This window comes from Pectinophora gossypiella, chromosome 4 (assembly GCF_024362695.1).
Source record: "Pectinophora gossypiella chromosome 4, ilPecGoss1.1, whole genome shotgun sequence".
NCBI lineage: Eukaryota > Metazoa > Arthropoda > Insecta > Lepidoptera > Gelechiidae > Pectinophora > Pectinophora gossypiella.
The window spans coordinates 2,067,688-2,087,749 of record NC_065407.1 but is presented as its reverse complement, the minus strand read 5'-3'; the positions used below and the strand labels follow the sequence as shown (position 1 = coordinate 2,087,749).

At 39.4% G+C, this 20,062-nt stretch overlaps 2 protein-coding genes across 3 annotated transcripts in view; one reads left to right on the top strand and one right to left on the bottom strand.

Annotated features, from left to right (window-relative positions):
- LOC126366205 (sorting nexin-25) overlaps nt 1–20,062 on the top strand; it is a 278,282-nt gene that overhangs the window by 73,540 nt on the left and 184,680 nt on the right. The window lies entirely within an intron of this gene.
- On the bottom strand, nt 1,055–20,028 carry LOC126366281 (gamma-aminobutyric acid receptor subunit beta-like). Its single transcript, XM_050009361.1, has 11 exons — nt 19,891–20,028; nt 16,765–16,865; nt 12,658–12,725; nt 9,086–9,231; nt 7,931–8,088; nt 6,522–6,637; nt 4,899–5,067; nt 3,835–3,911; nt 2,630–2,801; nt 1,680–1,868; nt 1,055–1,233 (listed from the first exon to the last, which is right to left on the bottom strand). Exons 1-11 carry the CDS (start codon nt 19,980–19,982, stop codon nt 1,055–1,057), a joined length of 1,467 nt encoding a protein of 488 aa, XP_049865318.1. The 5' UTR covers nt 19,983–20,028.

Below are 20,062 nucleotides of genomic sequence, written 5' to 3'. Positions count from 1 at the left end.
ATCGTATTATTAATAAATACTTAAATCTTTTTATTTTTAATTTGTTGCGCATTTGTACACATAACTTAAAAATTGGCAGTATTAGTATTTTAATTAATTAATTCATGCGATATGCTATCACCTACTTACATTTTACTACTGAAAAACGTTTAAAATTCACAGAAGATTTAGCACTGCGTTCATCCATTCGCAATAAGACTCACAATTCAAAAACCTACTATGAATTAGTACAAATTGTTGCATTATTGAATTGAAATATAATACTTATTTGTAATTACATAATCATTCATTTCGTTCTCATGCTGCATTCCAATTGAAAATTGAAATTAGAAATTAATTTGTTAAGTAAGTACTATTTCTATTTCATACCAATACGCAATACGCGCATATTCTCGAGTGGTGTCCACATATTAAGAACTATCACAATTAATAATTTACTATTAATAATAATAAACTGCACAATTCCTTTACATTGCCAAACTGACTCATGGAACTTCATAGGAAACATTCTCAACCTAGCAACTTTTGTTCTAAACATTTGATTTACCCGGGTGGTTAAAAAGGCCACAACGAAGCAATTCGTTTAAAAAAGCAACATTGCAGTTTGACATTTGCGCATATAAAAGTAAGTGCGCAATGCAAACAAATGTCAAATCCCAATATTGCTTTTTTAGATAAATTGCTTCGATATGGCCTTTTTAACCCCCCTGACCTTATATTCCTCTTTGGATCCCTAATTCGAAATTAACACTTTTAAGAACACAGACCACTTTCATTCATAAATGGTTGAGAGACATCGCCTGTAGATTGTCCTTGAAAGTGTTAATTGACCACCGTTCGAGAGCAGTTACAACGCACCGTGACGTTATATGCCAATTCCAAATCGTACACAAGCACTGCTTCGGACTCGGAGCGTCTGCAGCAGATATAACCTTGGCCTTTCCGACCTCTGATTTGCTGATCTAGTGAACGCAATTCTGTTATAAATCATTCCAAAGCAAAAAGTTCCACCGCTCCGTTCGCTTCCGATGCAGTGGACGCGTTAGTGAGTAATTCAATCGAAGATGTAGAAGACCCAGTAGACGGCGTTGAAGATGAGGAAGCAGACAGGGAAGATGACGCGAGAGTAGGTGTCAATGACGTTGACGTCACGGATCTTAGGCATGGAAGCCTTGATCACAGTAGCTCCTCGACGCAGCGCGTGCATCATTTTCGGTTTACTCGTCGAGCCGTCTGGAAGACAAAGCAAGGAAATTATTGTGTAAAAAGTGAGACATTAAAGGACCACATAAACTCCCGACTCGTAATTGGGTCAATCAAAGGTACATCCATCGCTAGATGAACTAAGTAACCACACCTCATCGTGAATCCTGTTAGACCAACGTGATAGGTGGTGTCGTATCGCCGCCTATAATAGACATTAAAAGATCAACTTGATTGATATCAGGGACGGCTAATGCTGAAAGCAGAATCAAAATCCCTATTGTACGCACTGCCAGTAATATATGGGATTATAATCACTATCACCGAACAGAAAAGGTCAATTTGTCAGCATCCAGTGACGTTACACGCCGAAGTCGGCTTGATTGACAAGTAGACGTGTGTTCATTACCTAGCAGAACTCTTGATTCTTTCCCATTTATAACTTCAGTATGAATTGGTTCCTCGACCAGACTTACTTCTAGAAGTCCTAGAATGCGGCCGGGTCCGGTAACGCAGCTGCATGTGGTCGCGCTGGAGCCGCAGCGAGGGCGGAGCACCCGCGGCCGCCGGCAGAGGCTTCGACCGCAGGCTCGGTATTGGGGACACTCGGCCCACGTTACTGCTGCATTCCCGCAGCGCTATGATTTCTTCCGGAGACCTGGTGCCTGGAAGGAATAATACAGCATTTTAATGATATGGTTCTAACTCCGACAGGACTTAAACCCGCAGCTCATGTCAAGCCGGGACGAGCGTGTTAACCAGTACACCACCGGATCTTCATCATGTCCATTTGAAAGTTTTTCGATCTATATCGTCATCAAGCCGAATTTAATTTTCACTTTGTGAGTTTCCCTAAGCACAGGGAGTGCCATAAAACAAAAATCAATATGGTTCTATGCTGGACTGGGAACGTATAAAAACAGTAGAGATTTTTAATTGTTCTATGTACTTTTGGACTTAGCCTGTTTTGCTTTGTTTTTGGAAGATAATATTTTTCTAGTTTTAAATATACCAGCAGAATATTTGAAGCCCTTCTCAACACTAGTATTTATGTGATGCTCTCATATATACATACGTAGATAAACTCGGCAGTAATTCCTAATTAAGGAGAGTCCCAAGATTACTTATAAGTAATCTTCTGACTCTCTCTCTTCTCTTGTGTAAGGTTTGGGTATACAGTTGGTGAGAAGCTTCAGTAGTTTTAGATGATGATTGTAGTTTTGGTGTATTTTAGATGGCGGATGAGATGTTTGTTGTAAAAAAATTATTCTTAACTATCACGATGAACCATTAAGAAGAACTCAATCCCATTGTATTTTTTACGAAATGCCCGGTAAGTTAAATGTTGCAACGGAAGTAGGAGTGGTATCATTGATAGCACGATTATTTTCATAGCTACAAGTAAAAGTGTCACAGATAAACTCACCGGTGGAACACTTGAAGTCCTTCTCAACACTAGTGCTAGCAGAGAGGTCGCGGTTCTTTAACTTGGCTCGTTTCCTGGCTCTAGCGCCCCAATACGTGTAGTTGACTGCGGCATACTCCAGCAGAGCGGCGAACACGAAAACGAAGCACATCACCAGGTAGATGTCGATGGCCTTACAATAGAACAGGGGGTTAAAGAGGCATTGCAATTTGACATTTGCGCAATATAAAAGTAAGTGCGCAATGCACACAAATGTCAAATAAAATATTGCTTTTTTTAGATCAATTGCTTTCATGTAGCTTTTTTAATCCCCCAGAAAACATTTATTATCTGACTGAGTCCAACAGACGCTTCTTCTGTCGTGTGGGTTGTGAGGTGGATTACCAACTATTGAGCCACCAAAGGTGACATGGCTCATGTAACGACTATTAACTTAAATCATTAAGTATTAACTGGGACCAGAGGCTTAACGTGCCTTAGACTTTAAAGATAGATTAATATGTCCTATAGTTAAACACATATTTAACAGTGAAGGAAAATATCGAGAGGACAACCATATAGGTACCCAAGAAATGCGTTTCGCAGGTTGGGTTGTATACTGAAATTGAGTTGCTGAATGTGTCGTTATGAGAAAAAAGGCTTTTCTCTTCGGGTTGGATGGTCAGATGAACAGATGATAATGATGATGTCAGTGAGATGAGATGGGTAGTTGCTTCGTAAAAACTGCACTTGTCACATCTTTAAGATAGGTTAACGGACCCTGTGAGAACGGGAAAACGCTAGAAAGATGATGATGTGTACAAAGTGTGCCCTCAGACCTACCACTACAATATCTTTTTTAAGAAGCATGCATTAACGGCCTCTGTGGTCCAGTGGTTCAGCGTCGGTCTCACGATCTGGAGGCCCCGGGTTCGAATCCCGGTCCTCACCGGGACCACCGGGTCCCCCCCACATATCACAAAAATCACTTTGTGATCCCTAGTTTGGTTAGGACATTACAGGCTGATCACCTGATTGTCCGAAAGTAAGATGATCCGTGCTTCGGAAGGCACGTTAAGCTGTTGGTAAGTATGTAGTCGTTACATGAGCCATGTCAGGGGCCTTTAGCGGCGCGATAATAACCTTAGTGTCAATATTATTATCGGGTTGATGAGGTAAAAAGAAGAAACATGACATAAAAGTTGGAATTAATTCATATTAATTACCTTAACGTAGGAGATGCGCGGGAGACTGCTCCGCACGCCTGTGCTGATTGTTGTCATCGTTAGCACCGTCGTTATACCTGATGATTGATTATGATAATTCGGCCAAAAATTAATAGGCTAAGAACTAGCGATACAATTTTAAGACACACGAAAATTGGGCGGGTTATTTTTAGGCGTAACAATCTAATGCCAATGAAAAATAGGGGTACAAAAAATTTGGAAAACCAACATAGACCCTGATAATTAAGAGTAATGAAAAAAGGACCAGTAGACCTGGCCAGCGCTGGCTGGTCGAAAGACGCTAGTGTGAGGGTCTCTTAGAGAGCAGAAGTTGATTTGCTCATACTGACTGCCACAACTGGGGCTTGAAGTAGTAATTACATTTTGGACTTCAGATTACTCCGATTTTCCATCAGCCTCAACATTTGCAGAAAATATATTAGGTAAAAGAATTCATATTTGGATCATTATTATCACGGCTCAGCGGTGAAGGAAAACATTGTAAGGAAACCCACATTCCCGAGAAATGCATTTTCGGAGGTATGTCACCTAACCTGTATTAGGCTGGTTTTCCCTTCGCGGGTTGGAAGGTCAGAGAGGCAGTCGCTTCTATAAAAAAACCGGACTTGTGAAATCATCAGGTTAGGTGAGCGGACCCTGTGAAAAACGGGATGAAGCTAGGGAGATGATGATTATTAGGGAAAAGAAGAGGAAAGTCAAGTTTCATAATTAAAAAACATAATGACGGGTTCTTACCGCGTTTAAAGTAGGGATATGAGATTCCCGATATTTCGACACCGTTGCAAGTGCCACGATCACGGGATGACTGATGAGATTGGAGTGGAGTAGGTAGATCCATAATTTTCTACGGGCAGACATATCTGTCTACCCTCTTTCTTTGCCGCTTGTTTATGTATTTGCTATCGGAATTACGGCACTTGCAACAGTGTCGAAATATCGGGAGTCTCATATCCCTACTTTAGACGCGGTAAGAACCTGGTGTTATGTGTTTTAATTATGATAATAACCGCGTCAACGTAAAACAATGTATAAGTTTTACATACCTAGAGCCACTCTAGCCGAAGTGGCTTCGTGGTTGATCCAGAAGGAGACCCAGGAGAGCATGACGATGAGGATACTGGGCAGGTACGTCTGGAACACGAAGTAACCGATGTTCCTGCGCAGCTTGAAGCTGAGCGACAACCGCTGATATACGCCCGTTGCTAGCTTTTCCTGCGTTTTAAAGGTGAAGATTGTAAATAGGAAATCGTACTAACCAATATTATTATTTATGTATTTATTTATTAAATCTTAGTATTAAATATAATATATAATTTATCAAAATGCCCTGCATCATTACAGGCTGATCACCTGATTGTCCGAAACTACGATGATCCGTGTTTCGGAAGGCTCGTCAAGCCGTCGAAGTCGGCTTCGGAAGTCGTTACATGAGCCATGTCAGGGGCCTTTGGCGGCTCAATAGTAACCCTGACACCAGGGTTGATGAGGTTGGTACAGAAGAAGATGAATGCAAAACTGTTTATCGAGTTCTAATGTTCAGTTGTTTCAATGCTAGGCAACGACGGTCTAACCTATACGGTATGAAAGCTGTATGGTATGGACAGAGAAATGTGTGGTAAAGGGTACTCTAGGATGGATATAGAACACAAAACAGGCGCCGAAATGGACGTGTGACAGTTCTGGTGCTTATGTTACAGATTGGTGGCAGTAAAGGAAAACCGTTCATGTCGATGGCCAATGTATGCAATCATCTTATTCTATGATTGCATACATTGGCTATCGACACTCATTGATCGTCAATGGCCGCGTTATCAAAGTAATCTTCGTAACGTATATTTTGCATGAAATTTTGAACTATTAAGATCCCTCTTCGGTTACCTACGGCATTAATATGTATACACGTTGTTACCATGTCACTTTACTTTTTTGACAAATTGAACTGTAAGTCTCACTAAATGTCAAATATGTTAGTGCGACAGAGTCCTAAAGTGGGTACATTATATTGCTCATGACTGTACATCGCAGGGAGCACTTAAGTAGATCTAAGACCGTCTCTGAAAAGTACTCTATGAAAGCGTATACCTAGGTTTAGACTTATACAGGGTGTTAGTGACATCGTCACGAATACTGAAGCGGATGATTCAGACCATGATTCTGAGTTGATATCAATTTACTGTCAAAATAAAAAAGAAACTGTTGAAATTCATGAAAAATTATTTTTTTAAATTATTTCCAGTTCCATACTTTTGCAACGGAAAATTCCACTTATATCAACTCAGAATCATGATCTGAATCGTCCCTTAAAGTTTTCGTTAAGATGTCACTAACGCTCTGTATGTGCCAGTGGTTTATGAGTACGAGGACTTCTCTTCTATTATTTAGAAAACATCACATGATGATCGTACCTTACAATACAATACAAATACACTTTATTGCACCAAAATAAAAATAAATAATTACAAAAGACTCTAAACTGAGTACATTACCTATAAGTACAGTACCTATCAGTACAGTACCTATCAGTACAGTACCTATCAGTACAGTACCTATCAGTACAGTACCTATCAGTACAGTACCTATCAGTACAGTACCTATCAGTACAGTACCTATCAGTACAGTACCTATCAGTACAGTACCTATCAGTACAGTACCTATCAGTACAGTACCTTTCTATCATTTGTTTCGTGGCCTAGTATAGTGAACTGCGGCAGCTCCGCATCTTCCACTCCTCGCACCGGCGTCTCCTTCCAGTACATCACCACATCCGACACTGTGTAGCCATCTGCATCGCAACAAACACGTTAGAATGCTGAAATATACGCCAATGGCAGACTAACCTTGCCTATTCCAACGCGAATTCGTGAGATTCTCTCACAAAATAAAGCTATTTTAAGAAAAATTCCGAACGCTTTACGATCAAATAATTTAAATATAGAAAATAATTTAATCTATATTTTCTATATTTCATAAAAATAACGAGTTTTACTCATTTTTATCAACCAAACATGGAAAACTAAGCTTGCATATTTCATCGTGAATTTACAGCATTCTCGCCCTATACAAAGCTAATAGGTCTTTTTTTAAATCCGAAATGTTGATAAAATTACTTGTTATTTATAATAAAATAATGAGTTTTAATGAACATCGACAAACAGTGTGCAAAGGGGCATTTCAAAGCGCGGTCGGAGGAATGCAAGCATTCCAAGCTTTACGTGGACGACGAGCGATGTGATGTGATGACGCAAGCTGCATCCTTCCATGGCTCGTGACTGGGGAACGAAAGAATGTCGTGTGTTATGTACAATGCCGTCTATCTACGGGTCAGCAGTGGCGTAGCTAGGGGATAGGAGTGTCACCTTTTTAACGGTGACAAAAAAATAGTTCCCAACGATAAAATACTAACGTTTAAATACTTTTTTTCAATCAAGTTATCCATCGAAACGTGTTAGCTACTCGTATGTTACGGTCAACGAAATTCATTGAGTCAGAAAATAGCTGACTTTTGGGTAAGTATCATTTTTTGGTGACACCAAGGCCACGATTACGATTTTATTTTGAACGTATTAGGTAGAGGTATCAGGTAGTATTTATTTTAACTATAGGCTTTTGTAGCTCGCGTTTGACCACAATCACACTTGAAAGTGACGATGCAGTGTAAGGTGGCTTAAATACGAATTACCTAGCAAATGCCTATGCGCTCAAGTCTTGAAAACTCAAAGATTTATAATGTTCAGGAAACGCAGATTGGGGCAGACTGCTCTAGTCCTTCACTTTAAAAAGAAGAGGCGAACCATTTTGAATGGATTAGTGGTATATCCACAACAAACCGTAAAGTTTTCGATTTAATTTTCTCTTCGCGAGTTGAGTGCTATAAAAACAAAAACACATTAAAAGGATGAAGTGCCTGCCGACATCTGCTCGTTATTAGACGGAACGGTGAGAATGGAATTAATTATTATCATTTTAACATTAATTTGTTGGGATAACACGGGAGGCCCCTAGCTACGCTCAGGTCAGCAGGTCAAAGCGAGAAGCGACGTTGGCGCGCGTAGAGTTACAAGTGTAAGAGTCACACAGCTTTCAATCTCGACGGTGCAGTTCTGGCTGTCGAGGGGGTAGTAGTGTAGGTCCATCATGCAGGCGAGGGTTGCTGTGAACCGCATTCCGTACGTGATGGTCCCGTCTCCGCCGAGGCGAACCAGTTTGTTGCGCTCCGTCACGTCATGCAGGAAACTGAAAACATCAGTCTGTTACTCAAATGTTACGATCTATCTATCTATCTATCTAAATCTTACAGGGTGTTAGTGACACCGTAAAGAAAACTTTGAGCGATGATTCAGAACATGATTCTGAGTTGATATAAAGAGGAATTTATAAAAATATGCAATGAAAGTAATCAAAAAACACTTAAATTAAAGAATTTTCCGACAGGAAATTCCACTTGATATCGTTACGGTGTAACTAACACCCGTACGTACTTGTACGGGTTATAAATAAATACAAATATTCATTCATAAACAATGGCAAGAACAAATAAGTAGGTATAATCTTAATACATTATTTGAACAGAGACTTATCACAGTCATAAAACATGTTCTTAAACACTACCACAGTTTTAAGACAGTAATTACATACACATACATACATAAACTCACGCCCGTAATCCCTAATGGGGTGGGCAGAGCCACAAGTAATCAAAGACAACTTGCAGCCACTGTTGATACGATGTCGTAAGCTGGATATGATGAACCTTATGGTGATAAGGGATCAGCCTATCGCCCATAACATTAGTCCAACATGTTAGAGGACACAATCCCTCTGTCGGTTTTTACGACATGCCCGGGAAGACAAGCAGCTGAACGTTTTCTATGTTTTTTATTTGCTCCCAGAACAGCATAGAAGGAAGAAGCAGTATCAGTATCAGTAGCAGCATAGAAGACAGTAATTAAACAGAAACTTTGTAAAAAAGGTTACTTATTATAAGGTTAGTGATTTTTTTAGATATAAATGCTTGGAATTAACTGTCTGGTAACTAATATTGGGCAGCCAAATTACTAATCTGTACTTTTTTTTTTAAACACGTCTTGGGCCCTGTGCCGAGGTTTTTCTTGCAGCGTCTTTTCGTTGACACGTTCTTTATGTGAGAAATGACGATTAAAATTGTAACTATGTTATCTACTGAATATCGGTATTTTGAAACAACGTACGCTACACACGCTTCAGTACTTACCTATTTTTATCATTAGCGAAAAACGTGTCTGGCACCCAAATCTTATCGGCGAAGTCCCCTGAGAGGGTCAATACTTCGTCCGGGAGTCCGAAGGCCAACCTTTCATCCTTCCAGTACTGATTCAGATAAAGTGTTATTGTGTAGTCCTGAAAATAGCCCCACATTTAGGGAGTATTCTTTCAAACGCAGACGAAGTGATTGGACGCTTGACCGTTTGGGGTATTTAGGTGCTTATAGTTTTTAATTACTGGTTTTGTTGAAGAAAATTCTGTAGAAACAAGTACATAACTCCAGAAGGTAAGTAAATGAGTGTACATAATACAGGGTACATAAACTGCCTATATACGTCCCACTGCTAGGCACAGGCCTCCCCTCAATCAACCGGAGGGGGTATGGAGCATACTCCACCACGCTGCTCCAATGCGGGTTGGTGGTGTTTTTACGGCTAATAGCCGGTACCAACGGCTTAACGTGCCATCCGAAGCACGCAATCATCTTACTTTTTCGGACAATCAGGTGATTCAAGCCTGAAAATCCTTACCAAACAAAGGACAGTTTCTCAAAGTGATTTCGACAATGTCCCCATCGGGAATCGAACCCGACCTCCAGATTGTGAGCCTAACGCTCTAACCACTAGACCACGGAGGCTGTCACATAATATTTAGAAAATTAGGATCGGGTTATATAAGGGTAATGTGGTATTAGTAAACAAATGACAAACGCGACGTTTAAAAAAATAAAGATTACAACACTATTAGCGGTCTTATTGCTCTACAGCAATTTCTTCCAGGCGACCTGAGTAAGAAATTATTGACATAATCAGGTGAGGGGATGGTGTAACAACAAGGATTGTAAGTACATAACTTAAGTCAGAAATTAAGTAATTAAGCATTATATACCAGGCACGGTATATAGCTGGAAGGTGTTGATAGGGTAAGAAACAGTGTGATAAGAGAGAGATGTAGTGTAAAAGATGATGTAGTGTGTGTAGTGACTAAGATTGTGAAGGGGATGTTAAGTTGGTTTAGACATGAAGAGCAGATGAAGGATAATAAGATTAGGAAAGCGAAGGAAAATATAAGGCGAAGGTAGGGCTGGTAGAGGAAGACTAAGAATTGGAGATGTTCTTAGAAAAGTTTGAGTACGATCTACCCTGAGCCGTCGTGCGTATATGAAACGACTGATAGGTGTTCGGCTCTTGGTGTGTGTGGACTGTATGTGTAGTAGATGATGAGAGGTCGAGGGTTCTATTTCCAATTGCAGCAAAACACCAGATTGTTCCTTGTCACTATGTAATTAAATTGCTATCGGTAAAATACACTTTAGACACTTTCGCGGGAGGCGTCGGCCATTCGATTCCTTAATTCAAGTTAACTATTTTCAAACATTTTTTTTATATTTTGTTATTTTTTCTTGACCATGACTTTCTGGGGGTGGAGGCCTGGAATCCTAAAACACAGGGTATCCTAGTTTAGGCTCCAGCCTCTACAAATATTGTATTTTTGTATGTATTTATGTATCCATGTGTTTTTTTTTTGTAGAGGAAATAAAGATTTTACTTACTTACTTACAATATTGCCATGCCAAAAAATATTATTATTTTGTACTTGTGTCGCCAGCAACAATGAATGTGGAGGAAGCAAGAGAACTGTGTCAGGTTCGAAGGAAATGGAATTCCACGGTCTCTGCTTACCCCGCTGGGAAACAGGCGTGGGGTTATGTACCTATGTCTATATACCTGGAAGGTAGATATGTAAATTGGACATAAGGGGCAGTGGGCGGCACGAGGCGGCGGGCGGCCTTCAGTGCACAGTGGGCCCGCATCGATTGGCTGACGCAGCACGCCCCTCACATCTATGTCAAGTAACGGCCTTGCTCTCTTTTCTATTAAAAGCTTAATGAGTTGAGACTCGAACCTCGAAGGTCCTTGATATGACCCAAAATCCTCAGATTTCCCGTCAAGGTCGAGGGCCGGCGCGACATAGACACTTTGATGTCGCACCAAGTTGTCGTTATCAATCAACCGGGAATGGAAATCTGATCAGCGACCGGGATATTGATGGTCGTTAGAATACCATACAATACAATATTTTATGAACTTTTTTTGACGTGGCTTATGTGGCATTTTTGATGAATAGACGCTGTAATTTGGACTTAAATAAAATCTTGTATGGGCGCTCGCCATCGTTCTTTAAGACAACAGGTCTGAGGTGCCCAGTCGGGTTTGAACCTCGACTCGGGGCGTCGTTTGAGATGATTATGAATGGAACAATCAACCCTGGGCTGGTAGCGCTATGGCGCTGAGAAGGAAAGTGTCGACCACGCCGGCGAGAACAGTATCGGAGTCCTGAAGACTTTTTTATTCAGCCCAAAGTACACACGAGATATGTAGTAAGGCACAACAGGCTTAAAACTCAAGCTAGCATTGCGCTTTGTGATCCCTAGTTTGGTAAGGACATCACAGGCTGATCACCCGATTGTGAAAGTAAGATGATTTATGCACGGAAGGCACGTTAAACCCAGCTACTACTTACTGAGTTAAGTCTCAATAATAACCCTGACACGAGAGTTGCTGAGCTTGGTAATCTACCTCACAACCTACACGATGGAAAAAGATAAGAAATTGTTAGCCTTTAGTTACAGAAAAAAATTTAAGCACTTTTTTGCTATATAATTTGTTTCTTAAAAGACTAATGCATCGGGTTATATAAATGCAGTATGTATAGATACATAAAGCAATGAATCATGCTGTATACCTAACGCCCATGTTTTTTTTTTTTGGAGTAGTGCAATATTTTGTAGAACAAGAGAATCGCAATAGTTGTCAGTAATTAATTGTTTGTTGGGGGAAGAACCAGAAAACATTAGTCATTGCCGCGTCATACTGAAAGTTATTGCGTTTATTTTTCACGAGTAATTAGCCCCCGACAACATGTAACAAATACAAAAAAGCAGCATAGAAATAAAAAGAAAATTCCATCATTGTTTCAGCTAGGTTCCATTCCCGAAATCACTTTGTGAGCCTGTCTTTGTTTGGGCATTACAGGCGTGAATCAGTTTTCAGAATTGATTGTCCTGGAAAGGAAGAATATAATTCCGTGCTTCGGAAGGCGTGTTAAGCTGTTGGTCCCAACTAGCCCAAACACAAAAAGTTATTAAGTATAATACTTGGGGGCACTCCCGTAGTGCATACAGGGACAATCAAGTTCAAAGATTATTTATTCTCATTAAGATATAAAATAAGTCACACATGAGAACAGATTTCAATAAAATAAATACAAATGTTCAAATAATGTTCTAAATAATAATCGCCAGTTAGCATTGTGCACATTTAGAGTAAATTGTCTTAAGGGACCTTTACGTGTTGGCTTCAGCCCCACGCACGCCTTCCAAAACTCCTGGAGTCCATAGTCACGAGATAAGGAAACGACATACAAATGATAATAAAAAAAATATAAGTAGGTAAGTACTTCAATGTCAATATTTTGGCATGAAATCAGTGTAAGAGAAAATATGTACCTACAAGATTATATAAACGTACTTATTCAGATTCTATTATAATTACAACTTACCATATTGACTTCTGATATGGCGTCAAAGCTCGCTATAGTCAAATCCATTCCTACGTACAACGGGTCCCCTGTAAACAATAATTCTTCTGTTAATATTTTGAAAACTGGGAAGTTTGAGATGCTGTGCTAAGAATCAGAATCATTTATTCAACGTAATTATCATGGATAAACTTGTTAAACGTCAATATAACATTTTTGAATCTACGTCATTTCGCAAGGTGTTGTGGCTAAGGAGAAGAAATAACAACAGACTGCAACAGCAACATATTTTAAACCAATGTAGGTATACACTGTAGATGAACGGAAAAATAATAGTTTGACCGAAAGGAAAACAAATGAAGAAGTTCTGAAAATAGTACAAGAGAAGAAAAGTTTACTGAACAAAATTGAAAATAGACGGGGTAAAATGTTAAGACACGATATGATACAATTGTATTGTAATTGTATTGAAACAAGTTGTATTGGAAGGCAAGATAGAGGGTAAACGGTGTAGAGAAAAGACAAGACGAAGTTATTAAGATCAGGGGGTTAAAAAGACCACATAAAAGTAAGTGCGCAATGCAGATAAATGTTAAATATTTAACAATATTGCGTCTCAACTCACAGGGAGGTCAAGAAACTTGCAAAAGATCGACATCTGGAAAAAGCTCTACCGACAAGAGCCTAAGTCTTAAATTAAGAGAGGTAGGTATCTATAAAAATACGAGGTTAAGTACTTATAAGTGGGAAAACAGACATTGCCAAGGTCGTCAAACGCGATTGGAGAAGGAATTAAACCAAGCAAGCGAAAAGTCTGAAGTACGAACCAATATAAGGTAGCCAAATCACTGAAATTGTATTCAGTATATTTTTTTAAGAACGTTTTGGGGCTTCGTGCCGAGATTTTTCTTTCAATTACTTTTCCTCGTATACACTACTTATACAGGTTGTGAGAAGAGCAATAGTTTTAAGCGGATGAGACTTTCGTTACAATTATTTACTTTTGTAAAAAGTACGATCCAAAATGGTATAGCTAGGTATGTTACCAAATGAAATAAACAAATATTTGAGTGAATACCCTAGTTAAGTAGGTATGCCAAGTCAATCTGTCGAAGCTACAGTCGTATAATATCATGAAACCAGTATCATATAAAATGAAAGCCCAATAGAAAATATTACATAACATCACTATTCGTACTTTACCTCATGTCTCATGATTTCCATCCGCTGTATCGCTGACAAATCACGCCGTGTTTAGAATGCTGAGTAAATTCGATATAATATTGGATATTCATGGCTGGAAGAACGCAATAAAGCTATGCAGTTTGCAGTTACAGCGCTTCCCGCTGAATTGCGGAAACCAGAAGAACGTCTCTCGTATTTATTCAGTGGAATATTCTAGTCGCACGGGAACCCAACATTATTGCAACATTTTGATATCGTAGGTACATGCTCAGGCGTCTAAAGACTTAGATGAAATTGTATGATCCTATACAGGTTGTAAGAAGCTGCAGTAGTTTTAGGCGGATGAGACGTTCGTTATGTAAAAACTGACGATTCAAAGTGTAACTATGTTACCTACTGAATAAAGATATTTCTTTTAATTTGATACTGGTGGCCCGTCCCAGCTTCATACGGGTGTGCATTGCCTTTCTTAACACTTTGGGATAAACGTTTAGTAAACGTAGGTATGATAGATGTAAGAAATTAGTAGATTTTTTTATTTTAATTTTTCAAAATACTTATATATTTTTAGCCTGTGTTACTCAGGGACAATCTAGGTATTCTAATGGTAAAAGGATTTCTGAAATCAAGTAGTTCTTGAGTTTATTCGTTACAAACATAAAAGTATTTCCTCTATATATATACGTAATATTGTGTAGACAAATATAATAATATCTTAGAATTGCACGGTTCCAAATCTCATAAAAAGTAAATTAAGTAGGCATTATTCGGCTAAAGTAGTTTCTAGGTATCTACTATCACAAAAAGGTAGAAAAGTGCTCATTCGAATAGGAGTAACAAGTAGACTTAGTGATAAAGTAATCTTTTCAGGCCATTATCCAATTCTAGGAGAGTCTGCTTGGTTCAGCAAATGAGTAGACAACTTTCATTTTAAGGTTGAGGAAATTCGGAATGGGGTTGCAAACTGTCTATTTCTGCTTTCAGGGCTACCCTGACACCAGGGCTGATGAAGCTGGTATTCCACCTCACAACCCACACGATAAGAAGAAGGGGGGTTAAAATGCCCATATCGAAACAATTCATCGAAGAAAGCAATAATGCTATTTGACATTTGTTTGCATAGCGCACTTTTATATGCGCAAATGTCAAATTGCAATATTGCTTACTTAGATGAATTGCTTCGATGTCGCCATTTTAACCCCCCAGGTGTCGCTACTGTTGGGTGTTCTTAAATTTGGCAGTTCCCCATACTATTTGAGCAAACAAATATATTGCTTTGATTATATTTTTACACTATAACCCTTTGCGCAGCGTTTAACTGCAAAAGGATAGTGTTATATTTATTCTATAAAGATCGGAAAGAAGAAAACTTAGGTAAATGTATTTTCAATCAAAGCTACCTTTTTCCAACTGAATGCTTTTTTTTCGTAACTCAACCGTCAGAAGGGGTACAGTTCACGTTGCTCCACATTTTATAGCGTTTTGTCACGACTTTTAGCTGGACAGTATGGAGAACTGTCAAAATTTGGGAACACTCAACTGTGCACTCAATAGTGCTCAACATAGAACACGTTCAGCTGCTTGTCTTCCCGGGCATGTCGTAAAAACCGACAGAGGGATTGTGTCCTCTAACATGATGGACTAATGTTATGGGCGATAGGCTGATCCCTTATCACCATAAGGTTTATCATATCCAGCTTACGACATCGTATCAACAGTGGCTGCAAGTTGTTTTTGATTTCTTGTGGCTCTGCCCACCCCATTGGGGATTACGGGCGTGAGTTTATGTATGTATGTATGTACTCAACAGTGCTGCCGCCTACATTGGAGCTTCTAGTTTTTATCCCCATTGCTTTTTAACACGCTTTTTGAAGAAGTTACGATGTAGTCACTTTCAACGGTAGAAAACGTTTGTGCCTAAGAATGGGTTAAAATCGGAATCATTTATTCAACGTAATAACATGGATAAACGAAGGTAATTTTACATTTTTGAATCTACGTCATTTCGCAGGGTAGGGTAAGGTAAGGCAGTATAATAGGCTAGGTTATTACAGGATATTAGTGTCTGCCTACCTCCATAGTTGGTCCTAAATCGAAGCTCTCGAAGATTCTAGTCATGTGGGTTACATTTCTACGGTCACGAGTACTAATATACACTTTGGTACCATGTCACATTAACTTTTTTGACAAATTAAACCGTAACTCTCATTAAATGTCAAATATGATAGTGCGACAGGGTTCTCAATTGGGTACATAATATTACTCAAGATTGTAAAAGGAATTCTTTTCCGAGATGTCCTAGATTTCCTTGATGTTACTAGGTGGTATTAGAAGGTGGTCTGCACGGAATTCAAGAAAGAGGTTGGACGGTCCAAGTGAGCGCGAAACGCAAGTATACAAGTATGAGCAAATAGTTCATAATTGAACTTTGCACTCCACTCGTCCGCAAACTTTACGACCCACGGAGCTTCGCGATGGTATATTAAATTATATTGAACGCTTCGACCAATAAACGATACGAATGCTATCTACGTAGATGGACGTCAAACGGCTATTGGTCGAAGGCCTCGATATAATTAACGCCGCGCGCGGTGCGGTTACCGTGCAGAGCCTACAGGTAAAAAAATCAAATATCGACTATCATGCAAGGAGATTCCTCCTTATCACAGGAAAGCTAGAAACATTATGATCGGCTATTGACAAAAAAATACTGTTGTATGCAGTATCTTACGAGAAGTAATGATAAAATTGCATATAAAACATACATTGCCGGTAAAGTGGTAAATTGCAAGCTGTGAAATTTGAGAAGCAGTAAAGCTATCGTAGTTATCTGTTTGCAGGAGTAGTAAAAGAGAGCTGTTGAACCGGCGACAGCGGTTCTCAAACAAAATTCTCGTTAGGCGTTTCCGTCCTCTTTCTTCAATTCCGTGGTGGTGTGCCTACCTCCGAAGTTGGGCCTCAGTCGTATGTCGTACCCGTCGAGGATCCTGGTGACGGTGTGGGTCACGTTCTCCAGCCGGTCCACTGCCGCCGCGCGCTGGCTTCTGACACACAAACAAATATACATCATCATCAATTTAAGAGCCACGCTCTTGTCGGTGCAGCATTTTCCATGCTACTTTTTTAGGGAAAAATAGGGCAGTGGTTTCGCTCTTGCCTTCCGCCCCCAACAACAACAAATATACAACAGACAAATAATACTTCTTCTTCTTATCGTGTGGGTTGTGAGATGGAATACCAACCTCATCAACCCTAGAGTCAAGGTTATTATTGAGCCGCCCCTGACATGGCTCATGTAACAACTACATAATTACATTAGTAAGTAGTAACCGGGACCAACAGCTTAATGTGCCTTCCGAAGCACGGATCATCTTACTGTCGGACACTCAGGTGATCAGCCTGTAATTTCCTAACCAAACTAGGGATCACAAAGTGATTTTTGTTATATGTGCCCATCGGGATTCGAACCCGGGGCCTCCGCACAACCACAGGACCACATAGGCCGTTACAATACATACGTTACAAATAATACTATGGATAATGTGATAAAGGATTTATTATAGCCAGCGCAGCGTTTACATAATATACATAAATAGCTTATATACGTCCCACTGTTGGGCACAGGCCTCCCCTCAATCAACCGGAGAGGGTATGGAGCATACTCCACCACGCTGCTCCACTGCGGGTTGGTGGAGATGTTTTTACGGCTAATAGCCGGGACCAACGGCTTAACGTGCACTACGAAGCACGGAATCATCTTACTTTTTCGGTCAATCAGGTGATTCAAGCCTGAAAAGTCATTACCAAACAAAGGACAGTCTCACAAAGTGATTTCGACAATGTCCCCATCGGGAATCGAACCCGGACCTCCAGATCGTGAGCCTAATGCTCTAACCACTAGACCACGGCGGCTGTTAAATAATTACATATTTTCTCATTACCCGGGTACATAATTATTCAAAAATGGAACGTAATGACTAAAGCATATATAAAAATAATTGTTGCTTGATATTTGGATCACATTATGTATTGCAGTTGCTACCTATATTGCTTCTCTTTATTTTGATCAGAATAATAATGGGTGGAAGATGTAATTGTGCCTGGGTGTAATAAAAAGGGTCGTCATTTATACCCAAAAACAAAGATACATTATTATGTCTGTTATCCATGAAATTAGAAGGTTAAAAAAGGGAAAATCTTCACAGCGCCATCTATATTGTAGTTAAGGAACGTAGCCTTAAAAGTCCTTGATTACAAAATCTCCTACGACACTCAGGTAAGATCTGTCAAAAGATATCCATTGTTTTTTACGAGTATCTTCTTACATAAGCCGAACAACAAGATAAAATAAAATATCCTGCGTGGATCATCCAGCTGAAGCTCCCCTAACCAAGACTGCCGCATCCGTCACACAGAGCAGCTCGGCTATACCACCTGGGAACCGGTGCAGAGGGCACTCGTTCACAATGTGAGATATGGTTCGATCCGGGTGACCACATTCACAGTATGGCGACTCCTTATTTAGATACTTACAAACATGATCATCTCCCTAGCGTCATCCCGTTTTTCACAGGGTCCGCTTACCTAACCTGAAGATTTGACAGATACGGTTTTTTATAGAGGCAATCGCCTGTCTGACCCCCAATACAGGTTAGGTCACATACCTCCAAACTCAGCGATAATATTATAATAAGTGATATTACGTGGTTTCCGAGATTTTTGACTCGCTCCTATTACCTGTAGGTGCATGTGTGATAATTATGTTACTTACACATAGCTGGCTTTTGTTTTTGACGTGACTTATTGTAGATTTGCCGCAGATGGCATTAACTACTTGGCCGGACAAATGGGGAGCGCTGAAGGCTCCCCGGTACAACGTTTAAGACAACAGGCCTGAGGGTGCCCAGTTGGGCAACACAGGATTCAAACCCGCGACCTTTGTACACACATCACACGTTCTAGTGCCAGTATACCATCATTTGACCATCAGAAGTTTGAATAGAAAACTTTACGTATCTGCATAAAAACCACAATAGTATTTTATGTTACTAGATACACATTTTCAGACACAAACCTATAAAATAATGTGGAGTCATAAAAACCCATACCTTTAAGAACTTACAAAAACAACCCATACAGAAATACTGAGGTGCCCGTAGATATTATTTTTAATCCGCAATACCGTTATTGAATTTACAAATTAAATTAAATAAATTAAATTTTAATCAAATTTTAAGTCTGTTTTCAAGGAATACCGCGTAAGAAAGTATTCTTTTGAATATATTTTTTTAAAAAGCTTAATTGCTTTTCTATTTTGGTGATTTCAAATATGTCTACTACGAAACCAAACTAAGGCTTTAACATACAAAACCTTAAGACAATTTTTGAAAGAAGAAGAAACGAAGAATTTTTGAAATGTGGCGTTCATAAAATATTCGCTGTCTCGTCTTGCCGTCGGCCGACGGGATGTTTAGTAATACAAGTATTCTCAAGACATTCTAACAATGTCTCTTTAAACATTCTCTTTGCCATACTTAGTATATATCATACCCGAGGTATGTATACAAGGTGAACTTTAACTTTGTTCAATGCTTTTAGTTCTTTGAAAATAGTTCACCTCTCTCTAATTTCTAACGTGTATTTTCCAGTTATTTAGTTTAAGTTATTAAAAATATTCGTACACATGTATATAAGAAAGTACTTATATTTACTTTTTCTTTGTTTTATTAGAGTAAGTATTTCGTCAATTATCAGAAACACGTAACCAAAACCGCGATACTGCAAAATTCTAACATAGTTTTCCTACCAACTCTATTGAGGTTTTACTGTGTTCAAACGAAACATAAATTTCAAAATAAAGTTTCGTTATCATGTTTCACTAGTTATTTTATCTTTATTGTTCTTATACAGAACGTTATTCAATTGTCTTCTCAACTTTTGTCTATGTTAAACCTACTTCGTATAGATTGCAACTAGTCTCTAAGTTAAATACATCTAAAGTTCAGTTACTTAGAACTTAAATTTTACTTTTTTTAACTTTAAAAGGAGGTAAAAAGTCGAAGTACTCACTGTGCCTGAACGAGGGTGAGCAGTAAGTTGAGGAGTAGTAGTCGCGCATGCAGAGGGGTGGTGTAAGCGCGCGGAGTGGCTCGCGCGCTCATCGCGCCGCGGGCGGAGGCTCGCTCATCGCGCGCTCACCAACACATCCTCGACTTCCGAACCATCGATAAGATAGATAAAC

Bases quoted from the DNA above. Each gene is read 5' to 3' on its own strand.
- LOC126366281 (XM_050009361.1), bottom strand. From the start codon at position 19,982: ATGAGCGCGCGAGCCACTCCGCGCGCTTACACCACCCCTCTGCATGCG. The intron at 3,912-4,898 runs GTATGTAAAACT...ATCAATCATCAG, and splicing joins TTCGGCTAGAGTGGCTCTAG to GTATAACGACGGTGCTAACG. The intron at 1,234-1,679 runs GTAAGTCTGGTC...TTTGTCTTCCAG, and splicing joins GCATTCTAGGACTTCTAGAA to ACGGCTCGACGAGTAAACCG.